This window comes from Glycine soja, chromosome 11 (assembly GCF_004193775.1).
Source record: "Glycine soja cultivar W05 chromosome 11, ASM419377v2, whole genome shotgun sequence".
Classification (NCBI taxonomy): Eukaryota; Viridiplantae; Streptophyta; class Magnoliopsida; order Fabales; family Fabaceae; genus Glycine; species Glycine soja.
Window position 1 is genome coordinate 50,389,943 of NC_041012.1, and position 23,709 is coordinate 50,413,651.

A 23,709-nucleotide genomic window follows, 5' to 3' on the forward strand; every position below is an offset into this window, starting at 1 on the left:
TCTTCATTCATACACTAACTGAGTACATACTACTCTCGCCAAAGTCTCGATACATATATTCAAGTTATTTTTTGCAAAACTAACTTTCAGCTGAGTTAATTTTGTCAAACATGCCCTAATCATTAGAATGGGTATTCAAATACAATAAGTTACAAATCAAAATTCTAAATTAATCACTAATTATTGTTAAACTGAAAATGAATCGAATCTAATTAATATATTTAATTTTTAATTATATTTTGTATTCCTATTTTGATTTTAAAGAACCTACTTGCTCCCTTTCGGGCCATTCGCCAAGTACCTTTCATTTTGAAAAAAATAAAATAAAACTTTTGATTCTTTTGGAGTATTTGAAATTTCATATTATATCAACCTTATTGGTGACTAATAATTAGACATTAAAAATAATAATACTCACAGAACCCGGATTTATTTTAATAGGGGAAAAATGATCTTCTCTCACGTTTGATTTTTTCCTAACATGTAAGAAATTTCATATAAATGCCTGTGAGAAAAGGTTTGGGAATACAGAAAGTTATGTAAGAAATTAAAATCCAGACCACCACAGCACATAGATTGAAAATATGTATATTCATAAGAGCGTCATTCAAATGAAATAGATATTTTGAGTCAAGTCACCGGTTAAATATAAAAAAATAAAGAAAAGAAATACCGAATCAATTGGTTTGGGTCAATAGGTGGCGTGAATGTGAAAAAAACGACGATATCAAAATTCAAAACAAGTGAAGTGAAGTGGACGACTTTTCTTTTTGGTGCAATAGCGAGCAGCGATGGCCCGAAATATCTAATTGGGCCGTATTTTACTAAGGTACTCCTTTTTCTGTGTTTGATTTTGGAAAATAGACGCTTACCTTTATCAATTTTTAAGCCAATGGTTTATTATTATACTATTTAATGGCTAAAATAAGATCTATATTTTATCAATAATCAGGTAAATTTAGAAAGGTCAATTAAGCCTTTTCCCCCTTATTATAATAAGCTGGTAAAAGAAAAGTGTGTGTGATTATTCTAAAATCATCACAGCTCAGTATAGCAGTTCCATTTTTTCTCCACTTAATAATCATTATCATCACAGGAATGCATAAAAGTCTAAAAAATAGATGCAAGATTATCTAAATTCATGTCTTGAAAATCAAATGCTCTAGCAAAATAATCTAGAATCTAAGCACAAAAGAAACTAATATTTGTATCATTATAATCTCATGTTTAACCATCCATAATGGAGTATACTCTGCGAGATTGGTAAGAGAATGTTTTAACTAAAAATCCATTGCCCATCCTTTTAATCATTTCATGTATAACAAAAAATAGACCATCTAATGCAAGAATATATATGTATGATAGACTGTAGGGTAGCTATAAATTCTCATGTTGGATAAATAAAAACAATCAAAAGCGTACATGAACATAGGAAGATTGAGTCTAATAGATTCAAACTTTTTTATTGAAAGGAAGAAAGAAGAAAGAGGTGCTTGAAGTAAAAAGAAGAAACCAAAATATTAAAGTGGTTGTTTAAAAAAAAGAGAAAAATAATATATTTAGTAGTATCCGAGTACAGTTAGCAATTAAGCACAAAGTATTGTGGCCAGTGGTTAGGTGTTACCTGTGGGCTTTTTTTGTTTTTGGGTGATCCAAAGTATGTTGTGGTGTACTCACTAGTTTGGAACTCTAACATGAGGCATATATATCCTGCAATTCCACTATTGCATCGGACACCTTCCATCATATTTCAGAATAGAATGCAAATTTACATTTTGAAATGAGGTTTTTAGAATATAATAGAAGGTGCATAATACAATAGCCCTAATATGATTGCTATGTGATCTGTATATTTGATTGGCAGTGTGGACTAAGGACAGCATTGTCGGTCCGAAATCCAAATGACAAAAGACGATACACAAAAGGACAGTCATTGGGCTTTGATTATGGCCCATGTCTGAATACAAAACGATTTGTTGTTTTCTTCAACAAAACATTGAAAAGGGTACTGACAACTTGCATCAGACAAGCAGACCATTTATTTAAGTGACGATGTTGTAATAAATATGCATCAAAAGAAAATCCGACATATAATTATAACATAAAGAAGGAAAGGATGCAAATAGATAAATTGTAAGCGACGTTAGTACTGTGGTTGCTACTACCCAGCCATGCTGACATAACATATTAAATTCAACGATAAGTTTGCACTTTCCTCTAATGCCTACATGAATAGTTTTCATGCATATGATGAAGCCTCAATTCATCTGGAATCTATATATATGTATTTTTTTGCTGAATATCTTAGAATTATTTAATTCCATTCTTCATCATTATAAACATTTTCTTTATAATATAAACGAAATTGCCCCCCCTTACCTGCGTCGCAAAATGCTCTTTTCCATGTCTTTTAGTATAACATTTTCTATTCTTTATTTTCTTCCTAGGTGATTTCAACCTTTTTAAACTCTTTCTCTAAATCTTTTAACCTTTTCATTTTTACCAAACCATAATTTTAATTAAAAAAAATTAGTATAATAAAAACCAAAGTTTTTAGTTTTTTGAAAGGGAAGGCCATAGGTCTCACAACAAAGGCAAGGGCCTAGGCCCAACTAATGAATTTTTAATAATATTCGTGAGGTATTCAGTAATTTTTTTTATTAATATAAGATTTTTTCCCCATATTATCTATATATGATATAAACATTCAAATAAACTGTGGTATTAAGTAAATAAAAATTAGTTTTACAATTTTTAATGCTATCTTTTTGAAATTTATTAGAAATCATAAATTTTGGTATGAATAAATGAGAAGTGTAACCCATTAAAATTAAATATTTATAATAAATTTTAATCCATCATAAAAAAAAGTGTTAGAAAGATAGTGTTAGAACTCAAACTCGGATACAAATGAAAAAATGTCATATATAAAAAATAAAATAATTATTTTACAAATATAATATAAATGTGTTACAATATATAATAATATAAGTATTTTTCTTCTTCTTTAACTTACATACTAAAAATAAATGATGGTATGAATTCAAAAGATTTAATCTTTTAGTTTTGCTCTAAAATGGTAATATAAATTATAAAAGCTTTGATAACATGATTTTATTATTTAATTTATAATTTATAATTATAAATAAATACATCAATTTATAGTATTTAATTTTTAATTAAATTTATTAAATAATAATAAACATGTTTAAAAAATATAATTATAAAAATCTTGTATATATTGGTGATAAATGTTAGAAACATTAATTACAACAAATATAAAAATGTTAGAAATATTTCCATGGTTGGATTAATTTTGGAGAAAAAAATTCAATAATTAAGATATTGAAAACAATATATTTTGTAAAAATAAAAAATTACTATGTGACCATATGTAACTACGGTTGAAGTTAAATACAAAGTACTAATTCTGATTGAATCAATAGACAGTTAAGAATTTTTTTAGAATGTTCCTCAATTTTTATCAAACGTTATTTTAGCAAATATAAGTTCTCAGGCTTTTTTCGTGTGGTTTTTAATTGATCTTTGGGGTTCCTCCAATTCATAAAAAAAAATGTATAACTACAAATTGAGAATAAATACTGATTAAATAGAAAATACAAGATTTCAATTTTAAATTTAAATATATAAAAATGTGGTTGATCAAGAGAGAATAGAGATAAAAAGATAGATCATTGTCATTTCTATATAAAAAAAAAATTTCATTCACTTCACAATTTATTTTAAAAATAAGATTAAAAAGGTATCTTTGCATGCGTGTTGATTTTACTTTAATTTTAGTGAAATGATTGTTTTTTAAATTATCAAATTTTAAAAAAAATCAAGTGAAAATATTATTCTAGTTCCTTCTGCTATCCAATGTTTTACATATATATATATATATATATATATATATAACAACGCAAGGCAAGGCAAGGCAAAATGCTAAAGGTGCTGTACTGAAATTATAAATACAACATCCAACTACCGAACCAATACCACGTTTGCCTCTGGAAAAACAGATGGCATCAAATCATCAACATTAATTTGAGAGAGTTGAATGAAAAAGGGGTCTACATGGTTACTCATCGTTATAAATATAAACCAAATGTAAATTTTGATAGTTAATTGTATATAAAGACAAGTGTTTTACACATAAAAAAGAAAAGACAAGTGGTTTGAAAAATAAAAAATAAATAAAACCTCCGTTTAGCAAAAAAAGAATGTCCGTAACATATCAAATTAATTCTTAAAATTATAAATATCAATTTATTTTATTCCTAATAATACAAAAGCATCAATTTAATTTCAAATTTTGTCAGGTATAATCAACTTAATACAATAAAATTGACTTCAATAATTAATTTAAATCCTTAAATTATAAAATCAATTAATTCCCTTATTTTACTATTAAAAACAAAATTATTTAGTATTTACAATTTATTATAAATTCATATTAAAATTTTACAATCATCAATTAATTTGATACTTATTTTAGGGACCAAATTGTCTTGTACACACAAAAGTTAAAAACTAAAATAACTTATTACTATCGAAATTAAAAATGAAATTGACAAATCCTTAATTTAAAACTGAAATGATAAATAATTGTAATAATTTTAAAGACTAATTTAATAGTTTAACACCAAAAAATTGATTTATTTTGACAAACAACAAATTAAAATTTTAACCACTAAGGTCCTGAAGGTAAAACTTTTTCTTATACAGACTCTTCTTAGGAATAATTTAATTATATTTTCTATTTGTAGTTAAATTATCCCCAAGAGTTTAATTATTATAGTATAAAAAATTTGCATTTACAATCAATTATAATACATGATATGTATGACTTTAAGTTAGTTAAGATAAAAACTCAATTTTTAAAAAAAATGTAACATTTTGTGACGGATTGAAATTATAAAAAAAAATTACGTTGTCTATGCATATCAACTAAATCCTTAAAAAAATAATTAAAATAATTTAATTATACATTTTTATGAGATAAACCAAACTAGTCAACACAGATTATTTAATATTTTAAGGGAGCTCGGCCTTTTAATATTATAATTCAAGGGGCGGAATCCCATTTAGAAGATAACAGCAACCGTAAAGTTAAAACAAGGTTTAATTTATCATTTAATTTCTATAATTTTTAAATTTATTTATTTTTAGTTCCTATAATTAATAAGTAGATTTTTTAATTTCTTAAATTTTTTATTTTTTAAAATTTATATTTTAATTCTAAAATAGTTCATGCTGAAAAAAATTTAACGATAAAGATTTTTTAGAATTTAAAATATAAATTTTAAGAATTAAAAAATTTACTTACTAATTATAAGATTAAAATGAATAAGTTTAAAAATTATAAAAAATAAATAGGTAATTAAAATTTAAAAAATGATTGTTGTATTAAGTATGTGTTCAATTTATGCTTGTTATTTATTATTTTTTGTTTGTTATGCACATAGTTTTCAAATCGAGAGAGAGAGAAGTCGCTTTTATTTTTTATTTATTTTTATGATGATAACCAAACCAAACCAAGGCAGCATTTTACTCATAAATTTTTCTGTGGGAAAGCAGGAAGTGAATCAGGCATCTGTATCGACATAACATAACATGGTGAATTGGTGATTGATGCTCTTTCTCTGAGCCCCATATATATATACCATATCATATCTATGTCTGTGTTGATACATTGTCTTAAACCAACCCACATGTGTTGCTGGTGCTTGGATTTTGCATCAGTTACCTTACCTTAACCTTAACCTTAGCATACTTCCTTGTTTTGTGTCCTCTCTCTTCCCTTTTCACTCCTTTCTTGCATGCTTTAAACAAACACTCATATCCCACTCTTTGCTTTCCAACTAACCATTATTATTCCTACTCTCATAACTTGTTGCCACCATCATCATTCTCAGGTGACTGTTATTGCTCTCTGGTGATAGATAGTAATGAATCTCCTCTTTGTTTTTTTTTTTTTTCTCTTGACCCCGTGAATTGTTGCAGACTTTGCCTCCCCGATGGGTCCTGTGAGAGGATTCAAGAAGAAAAGAAAGCCAGAGAAGAAGCATGACAAGAATGGTTCTGGTTCTGGGTCACCCGAGGGAGAGGGTCCTGTAGATTGGTGGGATGACTTGTCAAAGAGAATGAATGGTAGATTTCTTTCTTTCTGTCTTTTACTGTGTTCAATAATTCCTTTCATGTTTGCTCTTCGAGTCTTCGTTTTTTTTTTAATGTGTGATGTTTCTTTTTGCTAATGAATCGTGGCCTGCTATTCTGAATGCCTTGCTTCTCATCTCTATTTTACAAAATAACTGTTTTGTCATTGAAATTCTTTGCGCACTGTATTACTCAAATGCATTTTGGTATTGTTAGAACAAATTATTGTTACAACAGGTATATATATATGTTAAGGATCCCTAATTTGACTTTCAAGTTGTTTGTCATTCTGATCCTATTATCTATCTTACCAATCAAGGAATGCTTAATCACATTATATAGTAGCATTATAATTACCCCTGAACAAGTTTGTGTATCATGTAGTACATTACGCGTGTATGAGAAATTCCAAGGAAGAATGTTACTTTCTTCATGGTGCTGGAATGGTTGTACAACATGTTTGTTTCCACATCTTCACAGATTTTCTGTGCATCCATCAGAAGCAATAAGTTATAGCTTATGCGTAATTGACCTAATTTGACATGGTTTTTTTTCAATATAAGTGTGTATTGGATGTGTGTCCAAACATGCGCGTAGTCTGTTTGCTGCTTTCTGTTTTATGTCAGGTGTGGTATTAGGCTTCATGTTCCAGAGTCTTATAACTTTTTCATGCTATTTTTTTTGTAATTTGATTTTTAAAGTAAATAAAAGAAAGCATGGGTAACACATCTATCAGATATGTATGTATTCCCTTCATACCAGTTGTAGTTCATTCACAATATATTTTGTGTATTGCTTTATTGCAGTTCTGATTTCAACTCACTAGACTTCCTGCTTGTAAAGAAGGGACCTGAATTTTGTTAGTTGTGAACATGTTTTTTTACAGATTCTATAGAAAGTTTCAACAAATTAATGTAATTGACACATTACTTCAAATTCAGTGTTTTGGGTCCTAAAACTTTCTAGCCTGCTCATTGTCTTATTTTCTTGTTTTACTCAAGTGATCAATTGAAGCCTAATTATTGTAGCCTGATGCCTGCAGTTGGAAAGCATAGACTAATAGATTCACTGAGTGAAAGAAACTAAATGAAAATAAAAATAAAAATGGGGGATGTGGGTTATCCAGGAAGAATAACAAAACAGACTTTATCTTAATTGTATCTTCTATTAGCTATCCTCTTAATGCTTCTCTGACCTGTTTCTTCAAAAAGTTTAATGTTGTTTGATTTTATATCCTTTGCTTATGGTATATATATTTAAGAATTTTATTGGCTCCTAAGCATTTGGTTCGAAACAAAATAAGGAGAGAAAATAGGGGAAAACAAAATGAGGAAGTTGAAAATACTTTTTTCATCATGTCTTGTAGCTGAAGAACTAAGAGAGGATAAAATGAGAAAGTATGGATATACTCGTTAGATTTTGACAAAAATATGTTTTTAGAAAATTTCTGTCAAGAAATAAAAAGAGCAGTCAACAAGCAACTTATGAAATGTGTTCCTAAGTTAGAGAATCCTAACCTTTATAGAGAGAATATTTTTTGGCAGCTAAGCAATGGAGCTGCTGCTTTCTGTTTCTAGTTTTACAGCCATGATTTGATTGGTTAGTTTCAAGATGCTGAGCTTGGTGAGTTGTTGCTACTTTATTTTATTTTATTTGCGGGGTGTTCTGTTTATTCTGTACTCTAGGTAAACCTTGTGGTACTCCTGTCAGGCTTGATATTTGCTTATAAATTTGACCTTTTCTATGCTATGTTTATGAATTATGATCTTTTAGTACCACACTCCTGCATAAATATGTTCATCCTCTGTATAGTTTTGAAATGGATCACCTTTGTGATGTGTGATCATATGGGGGGATTTAATCAAACCATTTACAGAAGCAAGATCAAAGTAAAATTACTTGATATTTAGTTCAATCTATGCTGCTTGCCTGCTTATGTCACCAACAGCATGCAATTGGCAAAGCTTATAATTTCTTTCAACCAATCTTACTTTTTGAGTGATTGCTTAAAGATATTTGCAACATTTCAAAGAACTTTGAGAAATCTATCAGTTTTGCAAGTAATTAGTTTCCTTCTTGAAGTGAGCTCACCAAAAGGTTTAACAACTGACATTTGGAAAGTAGCATCAGCTACTGTACATGATACTATATGACTTTGCAGAAACTGTCTTTTCAGTAAACAATTAACCTGAGATTATAAATAAGCAGGTTGGTGATTGTGCAGGTTCTAGTCAACATATGCATCTTAGTAAAATAATCTTCTAGGAATAACTGTGTTTTGCCGTAATTTTGAGGCAAGTAGAAAAGTCTTCTAGCTCTCATTTTTTTGTAGTGAAAAAGTGGAATAAGAATCAAACAAAAGAATGGGAAAAAAAGATGTTAATACCATTTTATGTAGATTGATTATATTAAGCTATTTTTAACATGAATCAGGATATCTCATAAAGTTTGATGTTTTTTGCTGCGGGATCATAACTGATGTCAGTTTGTCATGTTCTGGGTTTAAGTTGATGAGCGTATTAGTATACATTCATACGGTCCAGTTTGTTTCAATACCCAGAACTTTATATTTTACAATGACAGATATGTAGGCCATCATGAAATACTGTGTTCTAGAATCATTTTATTGCTAAGAGCATTGTTTACATTTATACCATTTATGGAAGTCCAAGATCAGACATGATTTTTTCACAGCCAATCTCTAATCGTATAATCTAATTAATAATTTTAATATGATTGTAATGCATTCTTGTTGGAGCTCAGTCATATTATTGTCCCAAACCTTGATAATACATTTGTTACAATGCCTGTTTTTTATTACCCGTATTTTCTTCATAATTATGTATAAACCAGCTGCCGTGAATCTTTAGCTATTTTTATGTTATTTCTGTGTTCAACTGGAATGCATCAGTTTTTTTTACATATACTGAAGTAAATTACTTTTAAATTAGTCTATTGCTTAACTATACAATAAATAAGCCACGCCCTTGTTAATTAGGTTAGTATGATTAATTCAGGAGCTGTTTGTCTGGCCTCTTCCCTCACGAATCAAGACATAATAAAGCATTTTCATTTGCTTTGATGTGTTTTTGTTCCTCTTATCATAGGAATCTCACCGATTTCACAGACAAATTGAAGGCTTGTGATTTTTCTCACTTAGCATTACATTACATCCTTCTCCTAACCCTTTTCTTTTTAGACATAGTGAAGGAAATTCGCCATGCCTTGGCATTTCAATCCTGCTGCATGACCTGAAAGACCATCTAAAAAATATCTGAAAAGCCTGCATTATTAACATATAGAATTAGAAGATATAACTCATGTTACTTGACAGGTCTTCAGCAGTCTCCATCGAAGTGCTTGGATAACTTTGAATCTGTTTTCAAGATCTCCAGAAAGACATTTGAGTACATATGTTCACTTGTTAAGGATGATATGATGACGAAAGCTGCACATTTTGTGTTTACAAATGGCAAGCCAATATCTTTACGTGAACAAGTAGCAGTGGCACTGAGAAGACTGGGATCTGGTGAGTCACTGGTCACAATTGGTGATTCATTTGGCCTAAACCACTCAACTGTTTCTCAAGTAACCTGGCGATTTGTGGAATCCATGGAAGAAAGGGGTCTTCATCATCTGCGATGGCCTTCAACAGAAGTGGAAATGAATGCAATCAAATCCAAATTTGAGAAAATACGTGGCTTGCCTAATTGCTGCGGTGTAATTGATGCTACTAACATCACAATGTGTTTACCAGCATCTGAACCTTACTGTAATGTGTGGCTTGATCACAAGAAGAATCATAGCATGGTCTTGCAAGCAATAGTGGATCCTGACATGAGGTTCAGGGACATAGTCACTGGTTGGCCGGGTAAAATGGAGGACTGGTTGATATTTGAGAGTTCAAATTTCAATAAACTTTGTGAGAAGGGTGAGAGGTTGAATGGAAGCAAATTACAGCTCTCTGAAGGATCAGAAATAAGAGAATATATACTCGGAGATTCAGGCTATCGTCTATTACCTTACCTTGTTGTCCCCTATGAAGGGAAAGAACTCTCAGAACCAAAAGCACAGTTTAACAAGCAGCATTTGGCAACAAGGATGGTGGCACAAAGAGCACTGGCAAGGCTGAAAGAGATGTGGAGAATCATTCATGGAATGATGTGGAGACCAGACAAACACCGTCTGCCAAGGATTATTCTCGTTTGCTGCGTACTTCATAACATTGTTATTGACTTGAACGATGAAGTGCAGGATGAACTATCTTTGTCTCTTGATCATGACTCAGGTTACCATCGACTGGTTTGTGGAGCTGTAGACGAGAAGGGAGTTGCACTAAGAGACAGATTGTCTCACTATTTGGCTGGAAGGTTGCCTTCATGAATTCTTTTTGTCCATCACTAGCTTTTGGTCACTCAATGAATTTACTAAATTATTGAAGCTTCTGAGAAAACATATCTTATGGTATAGTTGTTCCTCCCCAATTTCTAGACTGTAAATAACTTGGATGCTGCATGGCAAGGTGAAAATTGCAGGATTACCAAACTGTGCTTGAAGTCGCTGGTAAATTCACATCTACGTTCTACACTGGACATAGTCTTTTTTACTGGAATAAACGAAGTTGATGATTACTTTGTTAGTTGCAAACTAGTATGAATAAAGGTGTGTGGCTGCCGCTAGTCCAATAAAATTTTACACACGGTAGGAATTAAATACTGGTCTTCCGTTAATGAGTCGTTCTCACTATTGTGAACGCAGCGAACCTTATACCATTGCGTCAATTTTTTGGTTTCAAACTCTTTTAAAATGTGGATGTTACACCCTGTATCATTATCAACAATGTTTTAACATTGGACATACTTCATATTTTTTTAACATTTACAACAATCTTTTTTATAAGAATACAAGGTTACATTGTTTTTTAAACAATCAAGGATTGTCAACTTAATGTTTTTAAACATTCAAGAGAAGTTGGTGTAGGTGTAGAAAAATAAAGAATACCTAGAGAAATTTGACTAAACTTATATAAGTCTATTTTAGTTTGTAATATAACAAAAGCAACTTTAGTGTGAAGAAATGTAGCATTCACAGTAAATCATTATCAGGAGTCTATGTAGCGTTAAGCATAACATAATTAACACATTTGGGAGATCATTTAGAAGAGTTTCTATGGAATTTATTTGAGCGTGGAAAAATTGTATTCATTCTCGGATTCGCATGCTTTGCAGTTTAAAATAAACCATTAAAATTTACTCAAAATTATCCATTGTTAAAGTTAAACTTTTTTTTGACGGAAATTAAAGTTTAACTTAGATAATTTTTTAGTAAATTTTAATGGTTTAATTCAAATAAAAAAACTGCACCATCATGCAGTTGATTATTAACTCCAGATCCTAATCCATCAATTTCCATCCTTACCCTTCAATTTTACAGATGTCAAATGGTACCAATAATTAAATACTGATATTAGAAAATTCTAGAAGTTGACTTTCTCCTTATAGGCAAATGCAAACTTTGTTTTCTACACCCATTTATTAAATGAACCAGGAATAGATATTGCAATACTCGTTTAGAAATCTTTTAAAAGCTGACTTTTTTAGTATTGGTAGAAGCAAATTTTATTTTCTACATCTATTTATTAATTGAAACGGGAATAGATGTTAAAATAATCATACACATATATGTAAAATTATAAACATGCTATACTATTTTAAAAAAAAAAAAATTGGGAGAAGGCATGGCCCCTTATTCACAATTCACAACTAATTGGGATTTTTATATTATGTTCTCTTTTGGAAAATGAAAAAAATATATAAATCTAAATTTGATATACTATTAATATAATTTTTTTCACTTAAAAAAATAGAAATGTTTTTAATTTACTAATTGATTAAAATTTACTCTTTATATTATATTTTAAATCATTATTATAAAACTTAATAATCTTCAATTATATGATAATTCAAAATTAAATGGAAATATAAATACCCTTTCCTATATAAGTATATTTTAATTAAATTTACTTATGGTCTCTTTGAGAAATAGAAAGTTCGTGACCAATACACTCCGTTGTTGGAGGAAAGGGACAATTGCTCCCATTATTTTTTTTTCTTTTTAGTATAACATATATGCGTAGTTATAAATTATTTTTATAATTTAAAATTTAATTAAAAAAGTATGTTATAATATGAATCTTGTTCCTACTAATTTATATGTGAGTTTTATCCCTACAACTAAAATATTTTGGATCCGTAGCTACTCCGATCTCTTTGTGGAATGGAAAGTTTGTGGCCAATACACTCAAAATCTTCTCAAATAGATTAAATAGAATATGATCTTACGGTAAACTTAAAAATCAGCATCCAACCCAGATTCTACTATTTAAGACTGTTTCAATTAATTTTTTCCATTGCCAAAAAAAAGAATCCTACCCCTACCCAACTGTCACTACCATATCGTATTGAACAAGAATTTTAACTTTGCTTTATGGTGAGTTTGAAATGAAATAGATAAAGTGAAAAGAGAGAGAAAATATTGAATTTTGAATTGAGTAGTATGCTTAGTTTGGAAAGGAAAGTGAAAAGAAAGGAAAAAAAAAAAAAAAAGAGGAAGTAGAATATTTTTAGAGTGTTCGATAAGGAAAAGAATGACAGGAAAAAAATATATTAAATAAAAACATTTTTAAAAATAATAAAAGATTAGTAAATAACATTTTATTTATAGTTTTATGATTCAAATATTATATTGACATTAGAAATCATATTTTATAATCAATTTTATTTATTACTTGTTTTTTATTCATATATTTAAAAAAGATGTATTCTTATTTTTATTCTAATATTCATAAAACATTTTGAATCCCTTTTTAAAAAAGTTGCTGATTTTGACGAAAAGTTATTGGTAAAAGTAAAACTAACAAATACAGTAACATTTTTTTTTTTCTAATTTACTCAATTATTAAACTTTTGGCATATTTCTGCTAACTTTAAATCTAGGAATTTTATAATTTATATGTATTATTGTAATGTGAGTTATAGGCACGCAAACTACAGGTACAAGAAAAGGTGCAGCTTCTCGCTGTTTTCCGTCCATAATAAAGAGGATTGTTTTTTATGAGTCCTGCCTTTTCTATTCTTTCCTTTAATTTTTTTGTGTTCAAACAGTGGATTTTTTATTTTTTTTTTGCTACTGTCAAAAGCATTGAGTAAGTGGGCAATCTGGAACTGTGAGAACAATTTTCTCCAATTAATTTCCAAAACGTGATTACGTACGTCTGGGAATTGAATTCTGAAAATATGAAAAATTTCAAAATTTAATTTCAGAAATGTTGAATCAAACCACATGTACAAGGAATCAGCACATCACTCTTTGTTCAAAAGTTGTTACTGCCAACGGGCTTTTAGTATAGATCAGTTGGCACTAGTTCAATCTTTCCCAAGTTGTTTCGAGGTGCAACCCTGTGATAGAACCTACATGATTTTAATCAGTGAAATAGAACAATATCTGCTTATAGGTTAAGATAATTAAGGCACGTGGATAATCCCATTCCCGCCTACAATCTAAGCTACATGGAATCAGCACATTCTCACCAAGATTTCCAGTCATCTCCATTGTGAACCCTGCAAAGCTGAAAGGAAATCAACAAGTGACTTTCAGAGTATAAATTAACTTATTTCATGCTTACCTCAGCTATTAAGTCCATTAATATCTCCATCATCATGGATTGATAGTACAAATGCTTTGGACCATTTCATCTTTTCAGGTTCTGGTACAATGGAATCATCAAGGAAAGGGCTCCAGAACCCCCCGGAACCAGACAGAACCCAGCTTACTTTTGCTGGTGGTGGTACAGTTAAGTTATGCATGGAAGCTCTGTTGTCCTTCTCCGACTTGGTTTTCTTCCGAGAATCTGATTTCTCAGAAAGCTTAAAAAGACACTCAATTAGTTACACTGAATGCATGATCAGTTCTTGATCATTATAAAGTCTATTTAGTCTTGAAACTCACTGCAGATTGAATAGTGTGTTTCAAGGACTTTGGAGTGATTTGTACTTCTTCTCCTACAGAAGAGCCTTTATGGACAGCTTTTTGGCCACTTCTCACACCACAAGCTCTTTGCTCTCCAGTGCCTGATTTCACTGCAGACTGAAAAGGAAACATAAATTAGATTTAGATAGTGACAAACCAAGCAGATATATGTTGATACCACCACATTATTAATTGTCAAACCAAAAATAACTTGTTTGCTTGGTTTTTGCACCTTAGGTGTTGTTGTACATGCATTTTCTTCTGATAAGAAATTATCAAGAGCTCTCAAGGAACCGAACTTCTGTCCTGACCCAGACTCAATAAAATTCTGCAGAAAAAATAGCTTTATAAAAGTCATTGTAAGAACTTTAAGCCACAAGCCTTGATCATCTTGCAGTCTTACACTTTTGTGACTTCTTTACATTTTTTAGGTACACTGGAGGTGCAAGACACATGATAAGGTAGGGGGTCAGGTGGCATACCATAAACTCTTTTACACACACAGCTCTGTGTGTTGCTGCTGTTACAGCTTCAAATCAAGAGCAGCAAATGTTTGCTTAAAAATTAAAATTGCTAAGAGTAAAGTGCAAAAAGAAAAGAAAAAAAAAACATCTGAAAGAGGACAGAAAGGGAGGAAATTTTGTATGCAATCATCATTAGAGACCAAGGCATTTTTCATAAACTAGTGAGAGGATAGTTTAACCATACAACAACAAATTCTTATTCCACTAGAAGAGGTTGGTTGCATGGATCACACAACATCATTTGGCTCAATTAAAGACCAAAATGTCATTATTGCCAAATATTAAGCTAATTACATCAAATACAAGTAATTAGAAAAACAATAGCAAACTGTTTAATCAATTTCTTGTCCATGTATGTGTCTGTCTTCTAAAAGCAAAATATGCTTCTATTTAATCCATATCCAAACTGAAACCTAACTAAAGTAGAGGAGAACTTAATAATCAGGCTGATAAGAGGTGAGAACCTCCACTGTGAATCGTAGTTGTCTCTCACATCCAACAAATTCAGCACTCACACTCCTGCAACAATCCAGTCAGATAGGGAAGATTGGCACATCCATACTAAGCTGTGAGGGGAGCAAACTAGGCTTTGATGCCAAAAGATGTACCGAACCCACTCCTAAAGCCTAGCTGATAACAAGGGAAAGCTTCCACTGTATGTGGGAGTCCTATTTCTCAAACCAAATAAAAATAGGACACAAGCTACTGCTTCACAAACACAGGAGTTTTATATTGCCTTTTATTTATTTCTTTTGCAAATAGTGAATGTCATTTGACTCATTTCCATCATATGTATCAAAGCAAAATCTGCACCAAGGATAATACTTAGCTCATTATCAATTCCACAGCCTTATAAACCAAACCAAATGATTACATTTTCTTATGAGAAAAAAAAGCGAGTTAAAATCAGAATGTACCCCAGACAACATAGTGTGGAAAATAGAAATGCCCTGTTTGTAACTTCAGCTTTGTGTTTGTATCCAGACAGATTTCATTTCCAAAAAAGGCACAGAAACTTGCAAAAGATGGAATTAGAACTCACAGTGTTTTCATTTTTTGACATCATTGTGTTAGCAACAACATAGTCTCTTGTTTCTCCTGCTAGATGTCTCTGAACAGATAACAAAGAACGAAATTTCCTTCCGGTGCCTGGCTCATAGTAATACTGAACAAATAAGGTTAAAAAAGAAAAAAGAAAGATGAAATCCTAGTAAAAAGGGGAAGAAGAATAGCCAAATAGTGTATGGTGCTACAAGGGACATGCATGCAAGAATTAACAAATAATAAATGGCAAAGCAAGCACCTACCTTGTCAAAACGAGACTCGTGAGAGGGACGGGGCTTTTTCTCGACCACCCAACCATCGGGAAGACGAAAATGTTGTTGGGAACTGACAATCTGCAATTCCATTGGAATGGTGGGCTTTTGATTCTGAAGATGCTCATCATCAAATTCAAAGACAGGCCTCCTCCGAACTTGGAGTGGGGTTGGCATCATCGGTAAGGCAGGACCGTGGTACTGTTGTTGTTGTTGATGATGATGATTTGATGCCAAAAGCATAACTGCATTTGCTATGTAATATGTATGACCCACCAGATTGAACAAGGCTGTGTAAGCTTAAGAGGGCATTTTGGGATTTCGGAACACTTTTTTTATGGGTGGCAGTTCAGATTTGTACAAAGATCTTTTCTTTTCTTAACTCTAATTTAAGATTTTTTCTTTGAAAGAAGACCCATCCTCGATCATGAAGATTCTCACTCCTCTAATGATAGATTTATTGAAAATCAGATCTTGAGGTGGATCCCAGGTCAAGATTTATTGTTATAAATAGTTTGTACAATTCCAAGTTAAGAATGTTGGTTCATATAAAAAAAAATGTTGATTAACATGATTTGATTTCATCTAAAATAAATATTTTTTATAATTATTTTTTAATTTGATATAAAAAATAAAAGAGAGTTATTAAAAATAAATTACTCTTCAGTTAAATGAAAGAGGAAGGATATTTTTATTTTTTTATATTAGTTAAAATTTATTTGTATTTGAGACTAACCCACAACCTATATTTTGTTTACTTATATTCAAAACATTAGAGAATAATTCAATTAGATCTTCTTGATTTACAAAAGTATTCACAACTTTTTTATCCGGCAGAGTGAATGTAGGCAACTGGTGTAATTGACATAATAGGGTAAGTAAGAAGTCGAATTTATAAGAAACTTATTAATTTAATTATAATTTTTTTATTTCTAATAAGTGGAAGTAAACAATATTGCTATTGGCTTATCTCGTTTTTCTTTCTAGTTTGACAGTTGATTATAATATTGTTAACTTTGTTATTATTTAATGATATAGAAGTTGAAATATTATTGTCAAGTTTGCTATTTTTATATTTTTAATGTTTAAATATAAGCAAGTTACTGTTAGCATTCATTACACAATGATGGGAGGCATAGAGCAGAACTTTTTGATATTTTCGTGGCCTTCATTTTATGTGGGATAATAGAGGTATAAGGCTATCTGTTTTCTCTCCAAAAAAAAAAAAACTATCTGTTAGTAAAATGTACAACTTAATAATAATTGATAATTTGTAAAAAATCTCTTACAATTTCTCAAATTAGTTTGTATAGTGTATACAAGTTAATTTTATTATTATTATCATTATTTGGAATGAAATTGCAAATTTTCATTACCAACTGAATGAAATCCATGCTTATACACTATAAATCTGTTTGATCTTAGTCTACATATCAAAGAAATGGAAAAATTGCAATCTAATTTACAATATCGCATATGCTACAGTTACATAAGAACAAAGAAGTTTGAATGTTTAGAATTCTCCCGAAGTTACATCACCATTGTTGCAATTTAATAGTGCAAATTATTGTGCGTCAACTCAGAGTGTTTATAATTTCCTCAAACGACGTACCGGATTTCCTAATGTACCTATGAAAAACATGAGATGACTTTTTCACGATTATCTTGCATCAACATTGCTAACTCTTCAAAAGAAACATGATCTGTCCTCATTGTTTTTCTCCCATTGTCAAGAAACTGTTGGCTTATATAATATGTTAATCTGGTGAGTGGTGATAGGCAATGTCCATGCCCCTTTCATTACTAAATTAATGCAGTCGACAAGATTGGTAGTTATGTGATCATATTACTTTCCTTTATTCTTCGTTCAAGATATATATGATCTAACCATTTTGGAGCTTCTGGGAACTCTTTTCTCAATGCAAGAAGCTTGGCCTCAAATTGTGGTTGTATGATAATTCATACCTTGCCAATAAAAAATAATTACATAAGTTAAAAATTTATTAAATATTACATATTAATTAAACCCCTTACACTTATTGAAAACCCGTTTCTTTAAATCATGATATTTGAATTGCTTGTTGAAGTTGCTTACATTATTGTATCGAATACAAAACATAAAAGTACGTTTCATTGAGCTCAATCCACTCTTCACATCGATCCACTCTACCTATGAGTTTTATAAATTGTAATACATATACCAAATATTTTCCGCTTCACATAAAATTTTAAATATTTTTATACATATTTCCTAACATATATTTTTCTAAAATTAAAAATAAGTGAAGGCTAAGTTCATTACACTAGTGTGAGAGAGAAAGAGGGGGGTATTTTAAGAATATGAAAAAATAAAAATAAAAATAGTAGGGTGTGGAGAGGGAAAAAATGGATACAAATAAACTTACGGGCAAATTTCATGTCGTGATCCATGTACATTGATAGAAACATAGAGGAAAAGAAATGAGAGAGGGAGATGATATAGAAATAACAATTTTTGTGTTTGAGAGAGAAAAGGTGAAGAAAAAATCCCCAACATAATGGAAGGGAAGATGATTTCTCTCTCTTTTATTATAAAATTAAATTTTTTTACATAAATATTTTAAAAATAATAAATAATTTTATATTAAAAATAAAGAAATAAAATGTTAATTTTTTGGGTTAAATTTATTTTTAATTAATATAAAATATTTTATTATTTTTTCTATCTAAATAATACATATTTTCATTCCATTTACCTTTTATTTTTATCTTATTTATTTATTCATATTTCTCACCATCTTATTTCATTCTAATGAGAAAAAGGAAAATTATTGGTGAACACTAATCGCAAACTTTGGTTTCGGCGGTGCAAATTCCTACTCATTTTCAGATGAACCTAAAGGCTAAGGTTGCAGATTTTATTCATCTTGGTCAGTGGAGGCTCCCTGATTGGTTTCAATAGTTAGCTCCTAACATTGCCAACGAGATTGAAAACACAATCATTCCTTTATTAGAGGAAGAAGATCGTCCAGTGTGGCAAGGTACATCCATAGGAACTTTGAATCTAAAGGAGGCACAACTTTCTCGAATGGCCCATTTCATGACATCTCTTGGGCCAAGATGATTTGGAGGAATTGCATTCCGCCGGCTAAAACATTGGTGCTTTGGAATTTTATGCAAAAGAAATTGCCTATGGATGATATGTTGCGATCAAGGGGCTGCAACATTGTTTCCAGATGTTATCTTTGCTATTGCTTTATTGAAAATGTTGATCACCTTGTGCTTCAGTGTAGTTTTGCTTCGAAAGTTTGGGACTAGTTAGAGATCAAATTGCAGCACAAGTTGGACAGAAGTTCTATGTTGAGCATATTGGGATTTTTAAATTTTGAGTGTTCTCCTCAACTGCATGATGTGAGACTAGCGGCCATTACCTACACAATGTGGAGTATATGTGACTATCACAATAGGAGAAAATTTCATTATTAATGAATCACAGAGGATATGAACTTAACTTCATTGTTGAGCACATATACCCAGAGGATAATACTTGTGCATATAGGTTAGTTTCTCATGTGACGGGTATACAAGATTTATGCTGGTGGAACTCTCTTCCTAACTTTGCTTCAAGATTTTTTGTACAGGACAGACAAGGTCTTCCTTACTACAGGTTTAGATAATTCTTGTTTTGATCCATCTGGGTTAGGCTTTTGATGTCCTCCATGGCTTCTTGTTATGTTTTATTTGTCTATTTAATGAATCAGGTATTGCTATTAAGGTAATTGGTTGTAATGGTGTCAATCTAGTTGAGATCATAGCAGTCATCTTGCTTTAGCATTATCTTCATTTTATTAAAAAAAAAAATACCATTCTATTTCATTTGTAAGATTTATTAATGATTTTTGAAAATTAAAAAAAAAAGAAAAAAAAATTATAAACATAATTATAAAATTTTGTATCAATTATCAACCACTAACATTTATAAAATCTTTTCTTCGAAAAAAAAAGTATTTATAAAATTTTAAAATTTTAAAATGATCTAATGTACACGTTTGGAAGCATTACTTGTAAAACATTGTAGGAGTAGGACCACCAACGAAGCTTCATTTCTCCTTCCTAAAAAGTGGAAATCCCAGCAAAACATCGTTAAACTACTTCATCCAGCAAAACATCGTAATATGTATTCTGTTTTTATGTGTGTTGGCACCTCTGGTAGCAACGTTTCTTCTTCTTATATATATATATATATATATATTAATTGCCGATTCAAAAAAAATCTACTTAATCCAGCGCTCAGTTGCAAGTAGCAACCGTGACATCACTGCTCACAGCTTGAGAATTACTTATCATTTGTCGTATTTAGCTTCAGGCTATGTTTGATTTAATATATATATATATATATATATATATATATATATATATATATATATATATGAAAGTGAAAAGAAATGAAGATAATAAATAAATTAATAAAAAGTTGATTAAGTAAAGAGAAAATTATAAGTAAAAAATATTTTCTCTTATTTGAATATATAGAATGAAAAAAAAAATATGAATATAAAATAATTTAAATATCGCAAATAAGAAATAAGAAGTGGATGTAAGATAAATATTGATTTTTTTAATATAGAAATAACACATTTATATGTGAATCCCTTGTATATACTTTCTTACTTCCATGCGTTACGCGTTTCCAAAAGGTGTAATGGATGACATTTTCTCCTCTAATTGAGGTCTAAAATGCATTCATCATCTCAATATATATTAAAACTGTCCAGTCATATATCACGTGTTGGTTGGATAATATTATCAATATGTTTCTTTTATATATATATATATATATATATATATATATATATATATATATATTACTCTTTCTCTTTTTGTTTTTAATTTGTACTTATTATATATTTATTTTTTCCCTGCATGGGCATTGCATCCTAGTTTCATGTCATTTTTGTACCAAAAAAATATCTACTCCCTTGAAGAAGAAAAAACAAAACAGATGTCGTTTGTATAAGGTACAATACGACTACTCATTGTTTAAAATTTATTAGGACAATGCCATATTGGAATATTTGAGTAGCAGGCCCAAGATTCATTCTTAAGTTGTATCCTTGTTGTCACCCTTTTGTATAAATTTTAAAGGTCAATGAGTTCCTACGAGAAATTCTCCCTAGCTAGCTTTCTTAGTCCATCCTCAAATCAGGTTAGTTACCATGCTCTTGGCCGGGTCTTGACACCAATATTCTAAATTCTAGTGGCCGCAAGAATTTTTATTTTTTTTCAGAGAAGTTGCAAGAAAACCTAATTTACTAGTCCTCTTGTTGATTTATCTGTGTACAAATTAGCTATGATAAAATTAGAACCCACTTATAAGTTTGGTGTATCTAATGCAGACCGTGTACAGTACACCAAAGAAACAGATCGTGTACAGTACACACAGATTAATACAGTGTACAATTTTGGCCTCTTTTTTTTTTTCTACAAATGATTTTTTATATTAATAAATAAACATCGGTTACGTTTATTTTCATCAGCTTAAAACCATTGATATCCAGTTTTGTATTCAAATAGTTGAGGATATAATGGATTTGAGATACAGAATAATTTTAAACTTTTGAAAGAAAAAACCTAGTAAAATTTTAATTGAAGTTGATGGATTTGTTAGGATGCGAGATTACAGTATATAGAAAATGAAAATTTGAGATATTTCATTTTTAGATAAAATTTGATATTTTAATTGATGAGTTTATATGAGAATTTTAAATAGAAGGAAGGGGATGGAAGATCTTATTTATTTATAGCAATTATATATAAAAAAAAATGAGTTATTAAATTCGAGAGACCAAAATTATATATTGAGTGTAATAGATGAATTAAAAGTATAATTAAATATACAAATAAAGTTTTAAAAAATATGGAAAATTAATAAATATTGAAATATCATCATTCGTATAAAAATTGTATGAAAGTTATATAAAAGCTATGCTATATTTTAAATATTAAATTGATATAGTGAATTTCATTTGTTTGATTTATACTATTAATATAAGATAACCATATACCAAAAATAATATTTTATTTGGCAGCATTGATCTGGAGCGGAAAAAGATGGAATGTGACCAGTGAGTGTGGCTCGGTTGAAGTGATTGAAGATGAAAATAAGTTCAATACACATATGAATCTCACAAAGTAGTTCCTCAATTAAACCAAACAACTTCGATATTTTATTTCTCATATATTTTTTTAAAAAAAATCAAACAACCTAACATTCAACTTTGTTTTCACTTTATTATTTTTTTTCAAATTATTTTTCTTCTGCTTCTATTCATTTATTTTATTTTATCTCATAAACCAATAAGATAAGGAGAAAATAAATGAAAACTAGCGTTGCATCAATCAAGTTAAAGAGTCATAATTAAACGGGAGGCCCACTACGGCATAGTTCAACGATAAAAATAAAACCATTTTAGGTACTAACAACTCATGGAGACAGAACGAATAATCCTTCACCTATAATAATAAATCACAGATGGCCGGATTCAAGATTTTTCGTTGAATGAGTGAATGGATTGGATAAACTCCGAAAATGTTATTGTATTTATTTGCTAGAAGGATTAAAAATAAACGCACTTCTTCATTTTGCTGTGAACACGAATACGGGTTACAATATTACACGTAAATAGAAAAGGGTGTCTGAAACAAAAAAATCAAAACTAAATAAAATGAATGAATATAATTATTGGCAAAAGGAGAAATCTCAAAATAACACAGAAGTTACAACAGTAGTTTCTATAATGTGGATCCATTTGAAGGCACATACTTGAGCATCTTTAAACCAAAAGGCTCCCCACATCACATCTTTCAAAGAAGTTGACAATCATATTGACCAATTCGTGCGTGTCACCTAAAATTGTGCCTCACTAGCCCACATTTAAACGTTATATAAGTAGCATAGCTTCATTCAAGTTATACATATATGCTTTTTCCCTATTCATACTAGCTGAAACCTTCAAAGTGCTTTTGTGGGTATTAAGTTATTAGCTATTAAGTAACCTGCAGTAAACAAAAAACAAAAAACACTATTAAGTAACCCCGATTCTTCATTACTTGCACCACCAAAGAAAAATAACACCACCACAGGAGAATATATATATTCTACACACAACTCAATTCATGACTTCAACAATTTTCTATTCATATTTATTATATTAATTTTTTTTCAAAGAATAATATATGCTTCTTATTTTTTAAAGTTTAAATATAACTCTCATTTGAATTAATTATTCATATTCTATTTTATTTAAAATATTTTTTTTAGTCTAACTTTTAAAACTAAATAGATTTAAAAAAATTGTACAGTAAACAAATATTCACTACTGTATATTAGCCATATATATTCACCTTAAATTTCCAAGTTTATATTAATGCCTATAGTAGTCTTTTCCAATTAATTGTGTCTTATATTTTTTTAAAAAAATTGTCTTTATATATTTATTTATATTCTCAAATTGAATTATAATTTATGTCCATTTTTATCAGCAAAATATCGAAAAAGGTACACTGCACCTCATTCCTTATTCCTTAGTCCTCACAACTAGTTAAAAAAAACTTAATGATTTCAAATAACAAATAGATCAGAGGTTTCCTCATCTAATCCAAAAGTTGAACAAGAAAATTCATGGAATTTACCTAACTTTCAT

The 23,709-nt window shown here is 29.8% G+C and overlaps 2 protein-coding genes across 10 annotated transcripts; one reads left to right on the plus strand and one right to left on the minus strand.

The window, feature by feature from the left end:
- Window positions 1-5,542: 5,542 nt before the first annotated feature.
- LOC114374037 (protein ALP1-like) lies at window positions 5,543-10,872 on the plus strand. The gene is made up of 3 exons (XM_028331627.1): window positions 5,543-5,918; window positions 6,007-6,153; window positions 9,494-10,872. Exons 2-3 carry the CDS (start codon window positions 6,021-6,023, stop codon window positions 10,540-10,542), a joined length of 1,182 nt encoding a protein of 393 aa, XP_028187428.1. The 5' UTR covers window positions 5,543-5,918; window positions 6,007-6,020; the 3' UTR covers window positions 10,543-10,872.
- Window positions 10,873-13,447: 2,575 nt separating this feature from the next.
- Window positions 13,448-16,458, minus strand: LOC114373880 (methyl-CpG-binding domain-containing protein 7-like). 9 transcript variants are annotated; one of them, XM_028331447.1, is made up of 7 exons: window positions 16,019-16,458; window positions 15,754-15,876; window positions 14,420-14,530; window positions 14,167-14,304; window positions 13,844-14,084; window positions 13,749-13,778; window positions 13,448-13,616 (listed from the first exon to the last, which is right to left on the minus strand). In XM_028331447.1, exons 1-5 carry the CDS (start codon window positions 16,268-16,270, stop codon window positions 13,845-13,847), a joined length of 864 nt encoding a protein of 287 aa, XP_028187248.1. In that variant the 5' UTR covers window positions 16,271-16,458; the 3' UTR covers window positions 13,448-13,616; window positions 13,749-13,778; window position 13,844. The 9 variants fall into 9 exon arrangements, with proteins under 9 accessions (XP_028187248.1, XP_028187247.1, XP_028187246.1 ...); XM_028331446.1 differs by having other exon boundaries at window positions 13,448-13,628; XM_028331445.1 differs by having other exon boundaries at window positions 13,749-13,786.
- Window positions 16,459-23,709: the final 7,251 nt, after the last annotated feature.

Excerpts from the sequence above, each read along its gene's own strand:
- LOC114374037 (XM_028331627.1), top strand. The coding sequence starts at position 6,021 with ATGGGTCCTGTGAGAGGATTCAAGAAGAAAAGAAAGCCAGAGAAGAAG. Across the intron at positions 6,154-9,493 it reads CTTGTCAAAGAGAATGAATG|GTCTTCAGCAGTCTCCATCG; the intron begins GTAGATTTCTTT and ends GTTACTTGACAG.
- LOC114373880 (XM_028331449.1), bottom strand. The coding sequence starts at position 16,270 with ATGCTTTTGGCATCAAATCATCATCATCAACAACAACAACAGTACCAC. Across the intron at positions 15,877-16,018 it reads ACGAGTCTCGTTTTGACAAG|TATTACTATGAGCCAGGCAC; the intron begins GTAGGTGCTTGC and ends TTATTTGTTCAG. Across the intron at positions 14,305-14,419 it reads CATGTACAACAACACCTAAG|TCTGCAGTGAAATCAGGCAC; the intron begins GTGCAAAAACCA and ends TTTCCTTTTCAG.